The 17,583-nt window shown below is 44.6% G+C and overlaps 1 protein-coding gene across 26 annotated transcripts in view; it reads right to left on the bottom strand.

Moving 5' to 3' along the window:
• The window catches only part of ARNTL (aryl hydrocarbon receptor nuclear translocator like), a 109,471-nt gene that overhangs the window by 23,624 nt on the left and 68,264 nt on the right, over positions 1-17,583 (bottom strand). For 14 of the 26 annotated variants that reach the window (XR_010147489.1, XR_010147488.1, XR_010147487.1 and 11 more), the window contains exons 3-7: positions 9,263-9,410; positions 6,938-6,976; positions 6,619-6,660; positions 5,121-5,278; positions 3,288-3,367 (exon numbers count right to left, since the gene is read on the bottom strand). Coding sequence is in view for 23 of the 26 variants with exons in the window: in XM_016920420.3 (XP_016775909.2) it covers positions 3,288-3,367; positions 5,121-5,278; positions 6,619-6,660; positions 6,938-6,976; positions 9,263-9,410 (467 nt within the window). In the remaining 3 variants the exon portion in view is untranslated. Of the gene's footprint in view, positions 1-3,287; positions 3,368-5,120; positions 5,279-6,618; positions 6,661-6,937; positions 6,977-8,413; positions 8,625-9,262; positions 9,411-13,639; positions 13,766-17,583 lie in introns of those variants that run through there. The other 12 variants (XM_054662123.2, XM_063783810.1, XM_016920418.3 and 9 more) reach the window with 5 other exon arrangements.

The raw sequence follows: 17,583 nt of genomic DNA, 5'->3' as shown, positions 1-17,583 counted from the left end.
AGTTTTCAAAACATGGGGAAGTAGACTAACGTAGACATTGTAAACTGATACAGTTGACTGATCCCTGACATACACTTTATTAAAGATATTTTGAAAGCACTTAGTAAAGAAAGCAGTTTGTCCATTTTGCATTGCTGAGGAAAAGCAGAAGTCCAGCTCCTGCAGCCAAACTGTCTGAACATCATCTGAGTAGACCTGGCTTTCTGTTGAAGCAAGTCCCTGGAACTGGGACCCTGGAAGTGATAAGGGATTGGACAGTATTTCACAGCCACTGACACATGCTAGAGAGGTGACAAAACCTTCATCAGGCAAGAGAGATCACTCTTGAGTGCTGCATAAAACAAGGGAGTAGAAAAGACAAGCCCAACATGAAGTATTTAGCTGAGATAGCATGATAATCCTTGTTCCATACCCTGGTAAGTATGGGTATCTGATAGAAAATTATTAAGAAAAGCAGCAACAAGAAAACGATCAAGCATGTGCCATTGCAAAAGGAGCTTGTTTTATTTATTTTTAAATTTGTCCATCCACAGGACTCCGCTTGATAATTATTTTACATATATATATATATATATATATATATATGAAATAAAGACATAGATTCTTTTTCTTAAAATAATCAAGCCTGTACCCCAGCCTAAAATGTCATTGATTTGGATGTTCCTAGAACAATGCCAAGCCTCTAGTAAGTACACAAAAGGGTTTGTTGAATTCATGAATACGCAAGAATGAAAGGCATAGAGGCAGGCCTATCACATCTACAGCTGCAGATCTGTTACCAGTATGGGAATCAGGACCAGTTACATAATTTGTGGGGCCCAGTACAAAATGAAAATGCAGGGATCCTTGTTCAAAAATTACGTTTTCAAGATGGTGACAGGGCATTAAACCAAGCATGGGGCCTTGTGAAACTGCAGAGGTCACATGCCCATGAAGCTGGCACCGACGGCAGCTCTTGAGATGCTACAGGCATCGGTCATATTTTAACCTCAGCAAATCCTCTCTGAGAACACGGACATCTTTATGAAAAGGATGGAGAGGTGGGCAAAGTTGGGTGTTTGAATAACTGTGTCCTGAGAGTGGTAGCCAAAAGACTATCACTCACTTGATCGGGAGCCTGGTCCCACCCTAAAGTGTTTATCATTGATTTGGATGTTCCTAGAACAATGCCATGCATCTAGTAAGTAAACAAAAATGTTTGTTGAATTTATGAATAAACAAGGATGAAAGGCACAGAGGCATGTATTGGATCTACAAGTCACACAAAGATTCCAAGGGTCACTAATGACAAGCTGGACTGTGGGGCCATTCAACAAACAGGTTTTGACAGAAATGAAAGAGAAGTCCTATCTTAAGTTCAAAAAAGCACCTATACAAGATGTAAAAAACCTGACCTAACAATAATTCATATTCAGGAGAGAAGGGGGAGGAGGCAGTACTGCAGCTGCTCCAAATGATACAGTACTAATCAGATGGCTTTTTTGGCAAGGAAGGCACTAGTCCCATTCAACCTCAGGCCAATCAGACCACAGTTGAAGCACTATATTGGGTTGTGGGAGTCACTTCTGGAAGGAATCGAGCAAATGCATGTGGCTCTGGAAAGTGTGTGTGGCAAACACTGTTGGGGAAGCCAATTCCCAACACCATTCCCAGGCCCCTTCTCTCTTGCCTGTCTCCACCAGGGAGGCTGGAAAATCTATAAACACTTGTTTCTGCACCCTGCCCTGCAGCTAGGCATGACCAAGTGACACACTTTTGAATAAGCTGAAGTCCACTATTGAGTTTTCAGGAAGGTGTATCCTTTCTTGATAAAAAGGACAGCCAGACTAGAGCTTCATTTACCCCTGTTTTTACAGTGGGTCTGGTTACTTAGACCTGGCAGAGGTACCTGGCTACATTAAGGAAACAAGCTAGCATGCTAGCTTGGTGTGGCTGAGTGCAAAGACAAAGAACCTGGTTCCTATTGACCTCACTGAACCACTGCAGCAACCCAACATAACCTACTCCAGACCAGTTATACTTGAGAAATTAAACTCTATTTATTCATCAGGTCTTCTGGTCCTTGCAGGTGAATGCTTTCCAATTTGAGATAGCACGTCATGAGGAGATAAATAGAGAATGCTGGAGTGAGCAGACAGGCCAGGCTTATAGAGAGCTGAAAATGGATAGTGATGATGCAAAATTCCAGATGGACTACCCTCTACTCTAGAGCTTTGCAAACTTCTGCTCAAAGATGGGTAGGAAGATTCTGTTGGCTGTGCAGGTAAGGTCAGCCCTGACTTTGTGGGAGGTGGAAGCGGGTATCCTTCCTTTTAGTTACGTTTTTCTATTCATCTGTTTACAATCTACAAGAACACGTTTCTGAATCCAGTTTCTTTCCCTTCAATTCCCAAGTTAATCTCACTTTACCTAGTAACACAACTTAGAGCTTTGTGCCGACCTAATTCTTCATGGAAGACAACAGGTTCCCATAGTGCCACCTCAACCATCTCCCAGCAGAGATTTAGCAAGACAGAGGGAGCACTCAAGTCAAGCAGGTGAAAGCATATATCTCTTGCATTTATTTTTCTTTTTTGGACCACTAGTCTTTGTAAGTTTGTTTGTTTTTTGAGACAGAGTCTCACTCTGTTGCCCAAGCTGGAGTGCAGTGGAGTTATCTCAGCTTACTGCAACCTCCACCTCCCAGGTTCAAGCAATTCTCATGTCTCAGCCTCCCAAGAAGGCATCTGCCACCACACCCAGCTAATTTTTATATATTTAGTAGAGACAGGGTTTCAACATGTTGGCCATGCTGGTCTCAAACTCGACCTCAGGTGATCTGCCCGTCTTAGCCTCTCAAAGTGCTGGGATTATAGGCGTGAGCCACAGTTTTGTTATTTTGATGAGATTTTGGTGTAAAGATTTAGGTGGACTTTTTTGTGCTAGTGGTTAAATCAGGTGAAGAGAAATTCTCAATTGTTGTTGGTTTCAGTCCCTTCCTAAAATCTTCATGCAGAAATGTGATTCTTAAATCCCTCTTATTTTTAACAAATCCTTACTCTTCTGATTTTAAATTGCGGTGGCATAGACCTTCCATTTTTGTCTAGACGAGGTTAAAAGAGGAGGAGAATGGTTTTGTGGAAGAAATGTGAAGCCTGTCCAAACAATAAGATAAAGGGAGGGACCTGAGAGAGGAAGCAGGCCTAAAAAAAAAGCTCAGTGTTGAAACATCAAATTCCCACATGCTGGTACTTACTTGAAAATTTATAAAAACAAACGTTGTAAAACAATCCCATAATTGAACATACCCTGAGAATGAGGTGTTTCAATTCATCGTCTGATAGAAAAGTTGGTTTGTAGTTTGCTTCTGTGTATGGATTGGTGGCACCTTAGGGGCAAAAAGAGAAAGAATTGGTATACTTGATATTCAGAAAATGTCTCATTCTAACTTGCTGCCTCAAACCTTCTGTAAGTGGCCTAGTCTCTATGACCTGGTATTTAAATTTTATTGTTTAGGCCTTAACTGAGATGAGCCTAGATCTGGCTTTGGACAGAATCCTGTAAGCCAAAGAGAATTCCATGGAAAAGAGAACACTGTTACCCACAGGAGACCTAACAAGCCTGTTTTTCTCATTACAGGGAAAACCAAGAGATAATAGAAGGAAGTTTAACAACCTGCTTCTAAGAAAGAAGGCAGCTCTGGAAGTAAACTGGTAGAGGCTCCTCAGAGAGTTCCCTCCTCCTAAGATCTATATTAAATGGGTTGTCTGGTAGTCCTTCAAATTACCACTCTAAATGTTCTTGGGAAACCATTCAGTCTTCCAGGCCCTGAGTAAATATATTGTGGAAGGCATTTAATGTGAGTTCCTCTTCATCAGGGGTGAGTTAAACGAGCGTGGCAATGTGGAGGAATGCATTGCTTCAGTCAATGCAGCTCTCACTCCCAGGACTGAAAGGGGACAAGACTTAGGTTTAAAAGGCTGTCAATCTGGCATTTTTCAGGAGAACAATCACTTAACAGAGAAAAATGCCAGCAGTAAATGATTTGGAGTCTGTAGAATAGCGAGTAGAATAGTGAAGGAATAAAAGGAAATGGATCTGTAACAATTCAAAGTACCATGGGGAGGGAAGGAGACAGGATGTGTTGCAACCATCCTATTGATCCCTATCCCTGCTCTTTACTGTAACTTGAGATTTGCCACTTTTTTCCAATTTAATAGAAATTAGTTTATAATAATTTAACCCATGTTATCTTTGCTAATATGAATTTTTAAATGCCATTCTTCCAGCACAGGATACAACATTTATATTTTTGGGTAATGATCTAAAGTCAGACAAAACCAGCTACTTCCTATTTCTGGTGGCCTTGTGCAAATATAAAAAGACGCAATTCTTCTACCACGCAGGTCAGAGATCTGACTGAGCGCCCACTTTCCAATTTCCTCCAAAAGTCCAAGACTAGCTATGGAAAATTCCAGGAACAGCATTCACTAAAATGCCTGATATATTTCAGATTTCTCTTGTGGTTTGGATAAGTCACTTCCACTTTTCTGCCTATGTTTTCTCACCCTCCCCACACTCAGAAAAGAAGGAAAATACTGCCTCCCTCACAAAGAGTGGATCTGGTTCGGGAAAATTCCAGGAAGATGAAAATATCTTCAGTGTTCATTCCTGACAACAAAATGTCGCGAGAACCCGCAACCCATGACTCACTTTTCAAAGGAACCATGATGAATTTTCATCTTTGAACTGACTTTTCTGTGTCACTGTGTGCACCTACATTTCTGCGTGTTATAATTGTAAGGATGGGATCCAGGCACAAACATAGGCAAGATATGAGACATCAGAGCAGTATCATCTCTGATAGGCACATAGCCTGATTACATGCATATACAGAGACGTGCAAAGCACAGTTTCTATGCTCTGAGAATGTGTGACTGCAAAATTGCATGTCAAAACCCACATAAGCTCAATAATCACTTCATTTGGCATCACGGCTGTTGCTGAAGAGTAAAGGCATACTACTGAAGGCTACATAATTGCAAGTAATAAACATCTGCCTTAGGGATAGGAACATTCTAAGCAAGGGTGGTAACATTTGTGGGCAAGGACATAAAGGACAATAGAGCCCAGGGTCTCACCTCTTAACGTTTTCATGTGCTGAACAGCCATCCTTAGCACAGTAAGTTTATCTAATTTCCTGGACATTGCGTTGCATGTTGGTACCAAAGAAGCCAATTCATCTATAAAACTGTTCATTTTATCCCGACGCCGCTTTTCAATCTGACTGTGAGCTTCCCTGAACAACAATATGAAAAACGATTTCTTATAAAATGTAACCAAGCATCAAGAAAAGATGACAAAAATAAATGAGTTGTAACTGTTTTCAATGTTCATCTGACAAGGCAAATTTAGAATTTGCAAAATGTTTAAAATTAGACTTTTCTACTAAAGTCTCCAAGAAAATGGTCTCACTGCCAGGTCAGTATTAGTTTTTTTATGTTTACCTCATCTTTAGAATTCAGGAGAAAAGCTACAAAAATTGTCTCTTCAGAGTAAACTGAATTGTTCATTTCTCCTCGTTTCTTTTCCTCTCAGCCTTTTGTCAAATTGGATTTTGAAATGGGGGTGAAAGGAAAGAGAAGGGAGGTGGTGGCTTCATAGCACAGAGCATCCAGAGCCCCGTGGGCTGTCCCTGAGGTCTGTGAGGAGCCCGCTGTGTGGCCGTGTGACCTGGGCAGGGCACCAATTTTTCCTGTCACAGCCTCACTGACTAGGGCACCCAGTAACCAACGCCGTCATCCTTGGATCAAAACCAGGTCCCCACCTAGGTGCAGCAGATGCTACATCTGTCCCCAGGAGCCTCCTCTGAGGAATGTCACACTCCTCCCGCTGAGGCAGGGTGACACTGACTGATGTGCACCTGCCATTGGTGATGGTCCTCCTAAGGAGGTGCAGCAACGATGGAAATGTAGTTTGCTGCAGCTGCCGCAGATACAGAGCCATGGGAGCTCCTGCTAAGGCTGGCTTCCGAGGGAAGAGCTTGAAGCCTTAGGGCAGCCAATTTCTGCAGCCCCCTGTATCAGTCTGTCATGACACAGCCTCAGAACACAGCCTGGTACTAACGGCAAAGAACTGAGGATGCAATGGGAAGAGGTCAGCAAGTGTGGCTGGAGGCAGGACGGACCCAGGCAGAGAATCTACTCGAGACACCAAGCATGCCCCATGTGGTGCATTCAGTTGCAACTCGCAGTGCAATAGGGGCCCCTGACAGAGGCAAGTCCCAGCCCAGGAACCAAATCACTGAGCCATGTCTCCTGCGGAGGGCGCTCCAGTCAGGAAGACGTTCTCTGCTGAAGACTGGGGAAAAACTTGAGCCTTGATTGATTTCTGCTACCTTCAAATCCACTTCAGGTTAAAGGGGCTTAGACAGCAAAGAGTAAAGGCCAGCCAGTATGGAGAGCATGGAGGGCAGAAGGCCACCTTGGCCAAGGCCCACTACCTGCCTATTCCCTAAGGAGGTGACAGTGCCCAACAGAACTCTTAGACAGACAGGACCAAACATGCAGAGCCTTCTCAGCTGCTCTCTAAGCAACCAGAACTAGGATGCTTTGTAGACAAAATAAGGTCCAAGCTTACCTTGCATTTTTTATCCTTCCTTGGTGTTCTGTATATTCTAACCTGGGGGGAGGAAAAAGCAAAAGATAAAAACATAATTCTCTGGAGATGAATGGCAAAGTTACACATTGCTGTTTTCTTCTGCCTGATCCTGTCATCTCTCTGCAGACACACAAAGGGACTGGGGGTTGGAGGGACACAGTGAGCGCCCACAGGCTCACGGCCTCCTTGCTCATCTCCAGTTGAGGACATGGGTGCTGCCCCAAGTAATAGAATGTGTAACAGTGCAAAGAAAATGGCTATAAGGATGCTGAAGTTCAAATTACTAGGTTCATGGTACCTTCCATGAGGGTCATCTTTGTCTGTGTCCATGCTTTCTCTGAAAAAACAAGAGAGAATGTGACTGCATGTTAATAAAGACATACAGAAGAGCTTCTTATCATAAGACAGAAGGCTCTCATTTATCCAGAAACCAAACAATCATAAAGCTCGAACAGCCACAGTATCAATTAATGATGTATAATAAGGGTAAAACAAACGAAAATTAACTTGAACTTACTATAAAACCTGGACCAGCTTCTCAGGTTATCAAACAAAAGTTATCATCTCAAAAGAGTTTGTGTGTTAACATATATTTTACCATATTCTGATTGTTTGAAAATTGGGAATATGTAGTGTTTATAAAAATGCTTAGTTAACCATAGGATTGAAATATCTATATAACCTCTCATTCTCCCATCATTCTGGATAAATGAAGCTTATTCTGTTTGCAAAACATATTGAGTATCAAAGATAAATGTGCATACATATCTATTTGGCAGGGAAGGGACGAAGTGAGGAGGGTGGAATTAAAGTACCAACAAAGTACTGAGCAGAGCCCCAGGCAGCTTTTCAAAGGCACTACTGCCAAATATTCTGCTTCTCAGGTAGGTGGGAACCCCTAGATTTTAGGAATTGGGATGGAGGGGCGTAGTGGGGCTGAGGGCCACAGCGGTCCTGGGGTCACAGCAAGGATCTCCCTCCCTTTCACAGACTTCAGAAAACCAAGTTTCGTTGCATCCTGTGGTTCAGTAGAAGAAAACAGACTGAAATCCCCAGAGGAAGGAGTTCCAAATCCCCCTCACCGCCTTCTCCAATCCATACATTTATCAGGAGGGCATGGACTGCCAGCTGGGCCTCTCTCCTTTTTCCTTTATCCCACAGGAAAGGAGAGAGCATGGCCCTTCAAACAATGTAATCCCAAGGGCAAAAATAGCTGTTTCTAGGAGCACTGGATCATATCGTGGGCATTCTAGAACAGTGTTCCCAATTAGACGCCCTGGGGTTCCTCACAGGCAGAGAGTTTCCCCAGCTAGTTCTAAAGTTCAGAGATCACACAGGCCGCACGGAAGGACAAAAACTCCCCTCTCCCTTTTGTCTAGAATTCTATCTGTTCCTTGAGGCCAGGTGATAATCTCAGGTGAGAAAAAGCTCTGCCTGACAGTCACAGATGACTTCAGTTACATTAAAATGATAGTGAAAGGGATTAAGGTTGCTTAATTAATTGAGTCTCCATGAATTACAGAAGATTAGCAAACCAGAGTCCACAAGGGAAATCTTGGGTGGTGACCAGGCTGGAACCCACAGGTCCAGATGACAGAGGCCTTAGAACACATCAGTGGCTCCCTTAGCGCTTGCTCAAGACAAAGGGTTTGTGGCCAACATCTCGCAGTCTTTCTGCTGGGGAGTTACTGCTATGGAAGAACGCCCTTACAGCCCTCATACCCACTCTCCAGCCCCTGGGTGTTGGCTGTCTTAATCATCTGGGATAACTTACATATTAATCATAGCATCTCCTAGTGGGCATCTGACCTCCAGCCATTGTGCTCCCCAAATTCGACCTGTGAACTTCAGCAGAAAGGACATCTGCTGTAGGGGGTATACCTCCTTGGAGATTTTCCCTCATTAAACAAAAGAAAACCTCTTAAATGGACATTTGGGTAAGATTCCACGCAGGTGCTTCGGCAAAACAAAATGTGCCTTTGAATATTCTACACTGCCTTATTCCCTAGGTGTTTGTACATATATAGAAGGGATGACTGTAAGTGTGAAAATTTACTTACTCAAACGAAAAGTCATCAAGTCTAAAAATAAACAAAAATACTATTTAATATAACAAGTTCATACTAATTTAAATAATGTTTAAGGACAACATCAATGTTCCTAAATTGTTTTCAGAGAGGACCTCCACTCATTCCTTCCATAAACATTCATTAAGCACCTGACACTTGCTGTCTTCCTCAGTGAGGCCCTCAGGCAAAGCTCTCTTTGAACCCCCTGAGATGACACCCATAGACTTAACCCTCTTGCTCAAAGGAGCAAAGAAAGAAGAGGAAGAAAGGGGTAAAAGACAGAACTTGGCCTTAAGGCTGTTCTTTTTCTCTGGGTGTAGAACATTTTGGGGACAGGAAGTGGAAGTTAAATGCCTCAGCACTGCTGAAGGCTCCTTCTTGCTTACAAACTAGGGGAAGGTTAAAGCCAAAAACCAACTGTGTCGCCACCTAGAGTTGGGTTTTTTATTCCCATCCCCTTTTCCAGGATGAAACAGTAGCTGGCTGCTAGATGTTCCATGCCCGAGAACTGACACCAAGTTTAACAAGAGGAAGACATGCCCCAAAGGCCTTACTGGTAGTCAGTGGAGCTGCCTTTCCGTTTGCGGTTGCAATCCACACCACTGGTACCAAGAGAGCTGGAAAGCAGGTCGGTGGGGCCCGGGGACATGAAATCACTGATGGTTGAAGAAATGTCCATTCTCTGGTCTGCCATTGGATGATCTGGAATTGTTACAAGAGGCACAAAGGCGTGTTTATTTCAATGAGCTCTCAAAAGTGGTGGAGAACCCAGGTTGGTGCTTGGGGGTTTGGCGGTGGGGGGCGGAGGGGGAGACCCGGGGCTGGTTTACAGCAGCACTAATGCATCTCTCACACCCCCGGACCCAGAACAGGCATGTGATAGAATGGAAAGAGCATCATATTTATTTTAAGAATTTTTGTAGGAAATTTAAGCCCACCCGCTCATTTTTCTGGTGAAGACATAAAAGCCTAGAGAAGCTGAGCAGCTTCTCGGTCCCTGTGCTGTGGCGTGGAAAAACTAAACCAGAACCAGAAACTCTAGGAGTGAAAACCCAGGGCAGTTCCCACGGAGGGGACCAAATAACCCAGATGTTCTCTGACAATGCTAATTATTTTTCCTCCCTTTTCTCCACACACAAAGCTAATTTTATTTTATTTTTATTTTTTATTTGTTTTGAGACAAAGTCTCACTCTGTCACCCAGGCTGGAGTGCAGTGGTGCAATCTCAGCTCATTACCACCTCCACCTCCCAGGTTCAAGTGACTCTCGTGCCTCAGCCATCCAAAACGCTGGGAAGCTGGGACTAAAGGCATACACCACCACAGCTGGCTAATATTTGTATTTTTAGTAGAGATGGAGTTTCACCATGTTGGCCAGGCTGGTCTTGAACTCTGGACCTCAAGAGATCTGCCCGTCTCAGCCTCCCAAAGTGCTGAGATTACAAGTGTGAGCCACCATGGCTGGCTGCTAATTTTATTGTCTTCTAATCAATAAACATATGATCAAGGAAACAAATAAATGCAAGTTCCTTATTATCTTTGTACTCCTGTTATGACTTTTGAGAGCTTGTTTGGGGGTCCCTAGCAGAAGATTGCAGCTATTCATATACCCTTGACCAAAGACCGGTCCTCCTCTATCGGGGATGGTCATCCTTTCTGAGCATACAGCTTTGGGAGGGACGCACATGGAGTGGTGAGGGAGGAATGGGACACCCGCCTAACCAGCCAGATCAGCCCAATCAACTCTGGCGACCAATGGGGTGACAGATGTTGCAGCCAGATAGTCCTCACATCCTGTTATGACTTTTGTAAACACTGTAAGAAAGCAGAAAATATCCTTTCTTCCACTGTAAGTCTTACTTGGGAATCAGGAAAATATGGTCCCCTCTATCACGGCCAGGCAGTCGGCCTGTTTTCCCGCACTGTCAGCATCCTTTGCAAGGAAAGCCATGAGATGAAATGAAGACATTGTAAACAAATTTGCAAAACATTTTGAGAACTCGTATTTTAAAAGCATTAAGCAAACCGGCCCTTGAAAAGGGCTTGACAAGTGCCTTGCAAGGGACTCTGACTCCAAGCCCAGTTGAAGAGGTTGGGCAGGGTGCCTGCCTACAGCCAGGGGGTCTGAGCTCCGTGGAGTAGGACTGGAGCTGTCACTACCCCTCTCTGGACCCAACTTCCCTCATCTGCAAAACAGGAGGGTGAGTGTGAGCTACTGTTTCCCACTATCACTGTTAGGCCGACAGAGAAGTGAACCAGTTGCCTCCTGTTTAGATGACTGCCATTTTTTCACTTTGATAAGCACTGCTGGGGTGAACATCTTTGTGCATATATTTCCTTGCAATTGAGCGATTATTTCTTAGAATAAATTTCTAAAGGTGGGACTGACAGGTCAAAACGGGACACACGTTGTATTCTGGAACATACTGTAACACTGTGCTCCAGAAAAGCGACAATAATTTCTATCCCCAACAAGAGCTCTTGCCAGTCTAAAGAGGAAAAAAAGAAAACCTCATTGTTTTTCCTTGTATTCTTCAGCTATTACTGATGTTGCTTTTCTCTTTACAGGCGTTTCTCTGTCTTACCTTGTGTCTGCTCATGTCCTGTTTTTCTACCACAATGGCCTCCTACCCCGTGTTCACCTGTGTAACAGGACATGGCTGGAGAAACATACCCCTTAGAGGCCTGCATGCCGCCCAGCAATCCTTCATTCCCCTGGCCATTTATTTTCTCATTCTGCTATGAAGGACTTCATACTTTGCCCTCTCTCCTCAAACTTCCATCATCTCCTTAGTCTCCATTCTCCGCTGAGGACTCTGCTTCTTAGTGAACTGAGAAAAGAAGCAGGTGCACACCTACCACCTCCTTAGATGCTCCTACTTAGGATCCCTTCCCCAGCTCATGCCTGGATTCTACCTCTCCCACCTCCTCGAGACCACCATTTCAGAACCCTCACCCCAGCCCAATCCTGCACCATCCACTCTCCCCACGCTACTGAATCATTTCCACTTGGGTGAAAACAAGAGTTATGTAACTCCCATCTTGGGAAAAATAAACTTACTTGAATACCATCCTCCTCCAGCTATTGTCCCATTTCTCTGTCTCCAGTTTTTTTCCTCTTATTCTCAATAATCCAACTCCAGATTCTCTCCCCATCATTCCCATAAAACAGCCCTTGTTGGGTTGACCAGTGACCTCCTCACTGCTAGATCCAATGGCCAGTTCTCTCCTTGCCCATCAGCACATCCAGAGGAGAGCTGACCTCGCCCTTCTCACTGTCTCTTGGCTTGGGAGATCCCCCTTCTCATGGGACTCCTTCCATTTCAGTGGTCACTCCTTTTTGCTCTCTTTAGCTGGCTCCATCTCCCTCAACTCTAAGGGAGGGTCCCATGGATGTCCTGGGCCCTCTTCTGTATCTACACACACTCTCCAGGGGCTCTAGCTAGTGTCATTCTTTCAAATACTATCAACACTGCAACAATTCCCAAATTTATATCTCCAGCCTAGATGTCACCCTGAATTACAGATTTTTATGGCCGACCACCTCCCTGACATCCTCACTTGAATATACAAGAGAGATGTTAAACTGAAACATCCATAACCAAAACTCTAATTATCTCCAAGCTAAGCCTCTCAGTCATTCCTATGTCAATCCTTCCGGTTGCCAGGCCCCAAACCTAGAAGCCACCCTGACTCCTTTCTTTCACAACCCGCATTCAATCCATCAGCAAATCCTATGAGCTCGACATTCCAAAAACAGCAAATGTGCTATCAGCTCGACATTCAATGACTTTCCCTTTTTCTTCCCATGTCATTCCATCAGTGAAGCCCCCTTGAATATCCACATAATGCAAACCCTGCCAAGCCTCCCTAGCCCAGCCACCTACGTAATGTTTTGTCCTTAGCCCTTATCAAAATGTGACCTACAATAATCTACCATAGTCACTGGCAGTCCTCTCCATCAGGGTCTAAGTACCAGGAGAACAGGAACATTATTTACTGCTTGTGCCCTTAGTGCCCAGAATACTTTCTAGTACATACTAAGTGCTCAATAAATATTGAATGAACGAATAAATTTGTATACTAAGAATATTAATTCTTTGTTCATCATTGATGTTGTAAACACTTTTTCCACCCTTTTGCTTTTTAACTTTGTTTACGATATTTGTATGTGGCACCAAAAGTGACATGTTTTAAGTCTTTTCTTACCCAAAATAATATAAATATTCTTTTTTCTAAGATTTTAATGATTTTTTTAATTTAATGCTATTTGGAAATTATTTTGATATACTACCTAAGCTTCGGAATTTCTTATTTCCCTCTAATGGATAGGAGATTTTTTCTAACACCGTTTGCTAGCCCATGCATCCCATTGCCACTAACTTGAAATACACCTTTATTGATTTATCACCTATTTCTGGACTCTCTACTCTGTTCCTCTGATCTAGTTATTTCCATCACAGTACTATACTGTTTTTACGACTGTGCTTTAGAATACATTTTAATAGCTAGCAGAACAAATACTCTCTTACTGCTCTTTATTTTTGGAAATTTCCTAGCTATTCTCTCTGATTTGTCCTTCAAGAAGTATTTCATGATTATTTAATCATATTAAAGACCCTGTTGGGTGGGTGACATTGTTATTTTGTCATTAACATTTACAGAAGCAGGGCCAGGAATGAGTACAGAGCCCTGCCCTCAGGGTCTTGGTGATTTATGGAGCCCTGGCCCCCTTGGGCCATGCAGCAGACATGAAGTACCTCCAGAATCCCCCACTCCCTTTTTTGACCAGCCAAACAACCGCATGAGGTGGGATACCCCAAGTTTCAGAGTTCCTGGAAGAAACTACACTTCCTAAAGGAAGAACTGCCATGCAAGCTACCAAGAATCATGAGTTCACAGAGGGGCAGGGAGGGGATACTACTTTGTTACCTGAAGTTACAGTTCTTACACCCCAGATCCAGCTTGGGAGGAGTTAGGGGCCTCTGGACTTGGTCACCTCAAAGCGATTTTCATGTTTTATAATTTCTTTTCAGGCGGTCAGCTTCTTCCAAAAACCTACAGTGGGGGCCACAAGAAAAGAAAACCCAGACAGGTCACTTTGAGGTAAGTAAATGTAAAAATCTCTTATTAGCTAAGGGAGATGGTTCATGACTCCTAATTACAGGGAGGAAGGCTGGGCGAGCTCGTCACACTCTACCGGCACTCACCACCCCTTGCTGCCTGGCCGTCCTTCAGCTCCTTGTTAAAGCTAAGCTGCAAACACATGAAAAAATCTGGCAGGAGATATTTTCGGTGAAAAACAATGCCTTCAAAGTTACTAAAACTGGATTCTTGGGCATGTCCTTAGAAGGAAGTTAGTTGTGTTTTTTATTTCTCCTACTGGGTCAAGTAATCATAATTGTGAAAACTTGTTGAGTGTGATTTTGTGTCAGGCTCTATCCTTATTGTTTTATGTAGATTAACTCATTGAAACCTGAAAGTAACTCTATGAGGGAGATACTCCTGTGTTCTCCGTTTTACAGAAGAGACTGAGGCACAGAGAGGTGGAGAAACTAGCCAAAGTCACACAGCAAGAGAGTGGTGGCCTTCAGAAGCTACCTCACTGCTGAAGGCACCACTCAGCTCTTGCTAGGTTGAAGGTAGTGGCCTGAAGCCAGACAACAAGAACAATGAAAAACAACAGAAAACAAGTCTTCAGAAAACATTAAGCCGAAGCATAATGCCAGCAGAGCCAACACCTGAAACTAACTTCTGAAGCGAGCTCCTCAGTCTAAAGAAAACATCAGTGAATCTCAAGTGCACCTGGGCACACACGAAGTTAAGAAAGAAATTCTGAAACAGGGTTCATGGTAGCCACCTGGCGGTACTGCCCTCCCACCTTACTGAAAGGACTGAGGGGTCTCCTCTCCACCCTATGACTCATGTGGAGGATTCCTGTGTCTGGCAGAAACTGGCTCTGAAAGGAAGAAAAGGGTCACCCCATATCCTCCTAATCCATCCCTGCACTGCCTTGAGATGGCAAAATTTAGATTTTAAACGGGGCTTTCCTGACCTTTCTGAAGCAAAAATTTTGGCATTTCAAATTCCACTGGCTAATTCTTGCAGTCTTTGGGGTATCTTTGCCTCGATCACTATAGAGATCTCCAAATGAATATCTGTGAATACAACTGCTTCCAACCTCCCAAGGCATTCATTCCCCATTGCAGTCTGATTCAGGAACGCTCACTGTCCGATTCTGTTAACCCCAGTCTGGGCACATGCAAATAATGTGACCAGAAATTTTGTGCTTCTCATTCTTGAGCCTCAACTGGTAAAGCAGCAGCAAATTGATGTGAAATCCCCAGGCTTAATAAATAGGTAATTCCATCTAAATCTGATTCTCTGTTTAGGTCACACGCTATCCTCCCAGCCCCCAAATTAGCAACCCAGAACCTACCCTGGGCTTCCTTCCTCTCTTCCTCCCACACCCCACAGCCCCCACACAGCCCTCTAAGAGATGGGCCCAGCCACTTCCCTCCAGATCCTTGTCACTGCCTCTGTTCAGTCTGCTGTCGTCTCCAGCCCCATGCCCTCTCCACTGTGGTCAGAGGCGGGATACCCCCTTGCTCAGACCACTGCAATAGCTTCACTGTTCCCCCTAAGTCTTCCAAACAAAGTTCAAACCCACCCAGCAGGAAACACTGCTTAGTCTTCAGCCCAACCCTCCCATCTGCTACCCAAAGCCCCCCGACAGACTAAAAGACAAGAGTTCCCAAAACCACCCTGCCTCTGCTGGGCCCACGTTTCTTGCAGGTGTGGTTCCTTTCAACCACCCAGTCACCTGATAAACTCCTGCTTTCCTTTCCTGTGCCCGTGGGCACACCTCCTGGAGAAGCCTTCAGAGCTGTATCCTCTCTCCCTGGCTCTCCTGCAGCAGCTCCTGCCCAGGCTCCTTCACGCCCTGTGGCCATTCTCTGCTTGTAGGCGTGTCTCCTCCCCCTCCCATAAGCTTCAGGCAGGTAGGGCCTTATTTATAGGCGTCTCCTGTGCCTGAGCTCGTGCCTCACTCCAGGTGGTACTCAACAAATGCTAAATAAATGAACAATTTCATGTCCTTTCTCGTTCTCTGAGTTCCCTGAAATTTTCTTACTTATTTAATTATTTTTTGAGACAGTCTTGCTCTGTCACCCAGGCTGGAGTGCAATGGCATTATCTCGGCTCACTGCAATCTCCATCTCCTGGGCTCAAACTATCCTCCTGCCTCAGTTTGTCCTGTAGCTGGGACTACAGGTATGCACCACTACCATGTCTGGCTAGTTTTTATATTTTTTGTAGAGAGGAGGCTTTGCATTGTTGCCCAGGCTGGTCTCAAAGTCCTGGGCTCAAGCAATCCGCCCATCTCGGCCTCTCAAAATGCTGAGATTACAGGTGTGAGCCACCCTGCCCAGCCCTGACTTCCCTGAAATTTAGATGAAGGATCCAAATTTCAAGTACTAAACTCCATATGAAATTTCTCATTTTGATCAATTTTCCCAATACTCAAATTTACTTTATAGAAATAAAAATAATAAATGCTAATATAGATTTTGGTACTTCTGCAAAACAAAAATCAAAAAGCCTTTTTTATTTTTTTTGAGACAGGGTCTCACTCTGTTGCCCAGGTTAGGGTGCAGTGGTGTGATCATAGCTCTCTGCAACCTAGAACTCCTGGCCTCAAGTGATCTTCCCACCTCAGCCTCCCAAGTAGCTGGGACTACAGGCATGTGCCACCATACGTAGCTAATTTTTTATTTTTAGAAGAGACAAGGTCTCACTATGCTGCCCAGACTCCTGGACTCAAGCAATCCCTCCATCTCGGCCTCCCAAAGTATTGGGATTATGGGCATGAGCCACCACGCCCAGCCTCAAAAGCCTCTCTTATATGCTTAGACAAGGTAAGGGAGCTAAACCAGTTGTGACACTTACTTAACATTATTTCTGGAAAACTGTTTTCTGACCAAGAAGGTGTTCTTAGATGCAAGAATAATAAATAAAACAACAAAAGATAAGAAAAAAGAAAGCCTCTTTCTGGGCTACTTCCAAAAGGGATTTGAGCCAACAGAGGTGCCTTTGAGAGGGTATCCTTGCCGAGGGTTGGCTCTGATGGCCGTCCTGACCTGGCCATCCACATGGTGTGTGGTGAGGATGCTTTGGGGAGAGCCTAGCCTGTGGTCCTGGAGTCAGGGGCTGCAGGTGTGCCCACTTCCAAGCTAGAGAGTCCCAAAGGTGAGATGGAGGCATGCTGGACCGCCAGAGAAAGCAGGGCATGGAGGGACTTGCGCAAGATGCCTTGGAAGAATGTGAGGGCACCCTCCATTCCACCCAGGAGCATGGGGAAAGGATCTCAGGGGCTCCACAGGAAGGAGCAAGGAGGGTGGAAGAGAAGTCACAGCCCAGCCTGCCCTGTCGAGAGAGGCCTTGGCAGCTGAGAAAGGCGAGGGCATCAACCACTGTAAGGCGTCCAAAGGAGACACAGCTGCTCCTCTGAGCAGAGCAGGGTGAAGCTGAACACTGCCCCTTCAGAAACCCATACCGACCATCTACAGGAAGATGATCACATCCAAGACCCCCAATTCAGACCAAGTGACTCTCTCCTTTCCCTGGTCCCTGCTCCATCACCCTAAAATGCAAAAGAAGAGAAAGGTGAGCCTGGCAGAGTGGATCAGTGTTCCAGGCTGAGCTGTCCCACCCAGTGGGAAGGTTCTGCACAGCCTGGTGGCAGGCCTGGCCATGTGACTGACCCCGACCAGTGAATGAGGGCAGAAGTGACAGCCACAACTTTCTAAAGGACCTTTAACATGTGTTCCTCTGTCTGTGCCCATGACTGTCAATTTCCTGGGATAGAGGCTCCTCCT

This window comes from Pan troglodytes, chromosome 9, assembly GCF_028858775.2.
Source record: "Pan troglodytes isolate AG18354 chromosome 9, NHGRI_mPanTro3-v2.0_pri, whole genome shotgun sequence".
Lineage (NCBI taxonomy): Eukaryota > Metazoa > Chordata > Mammalia > Primates > Hominidae > Pan > Pan troglodytes.
This window is presented reverse-complemented; position numbering and strand designations above follow the sequence as displayed.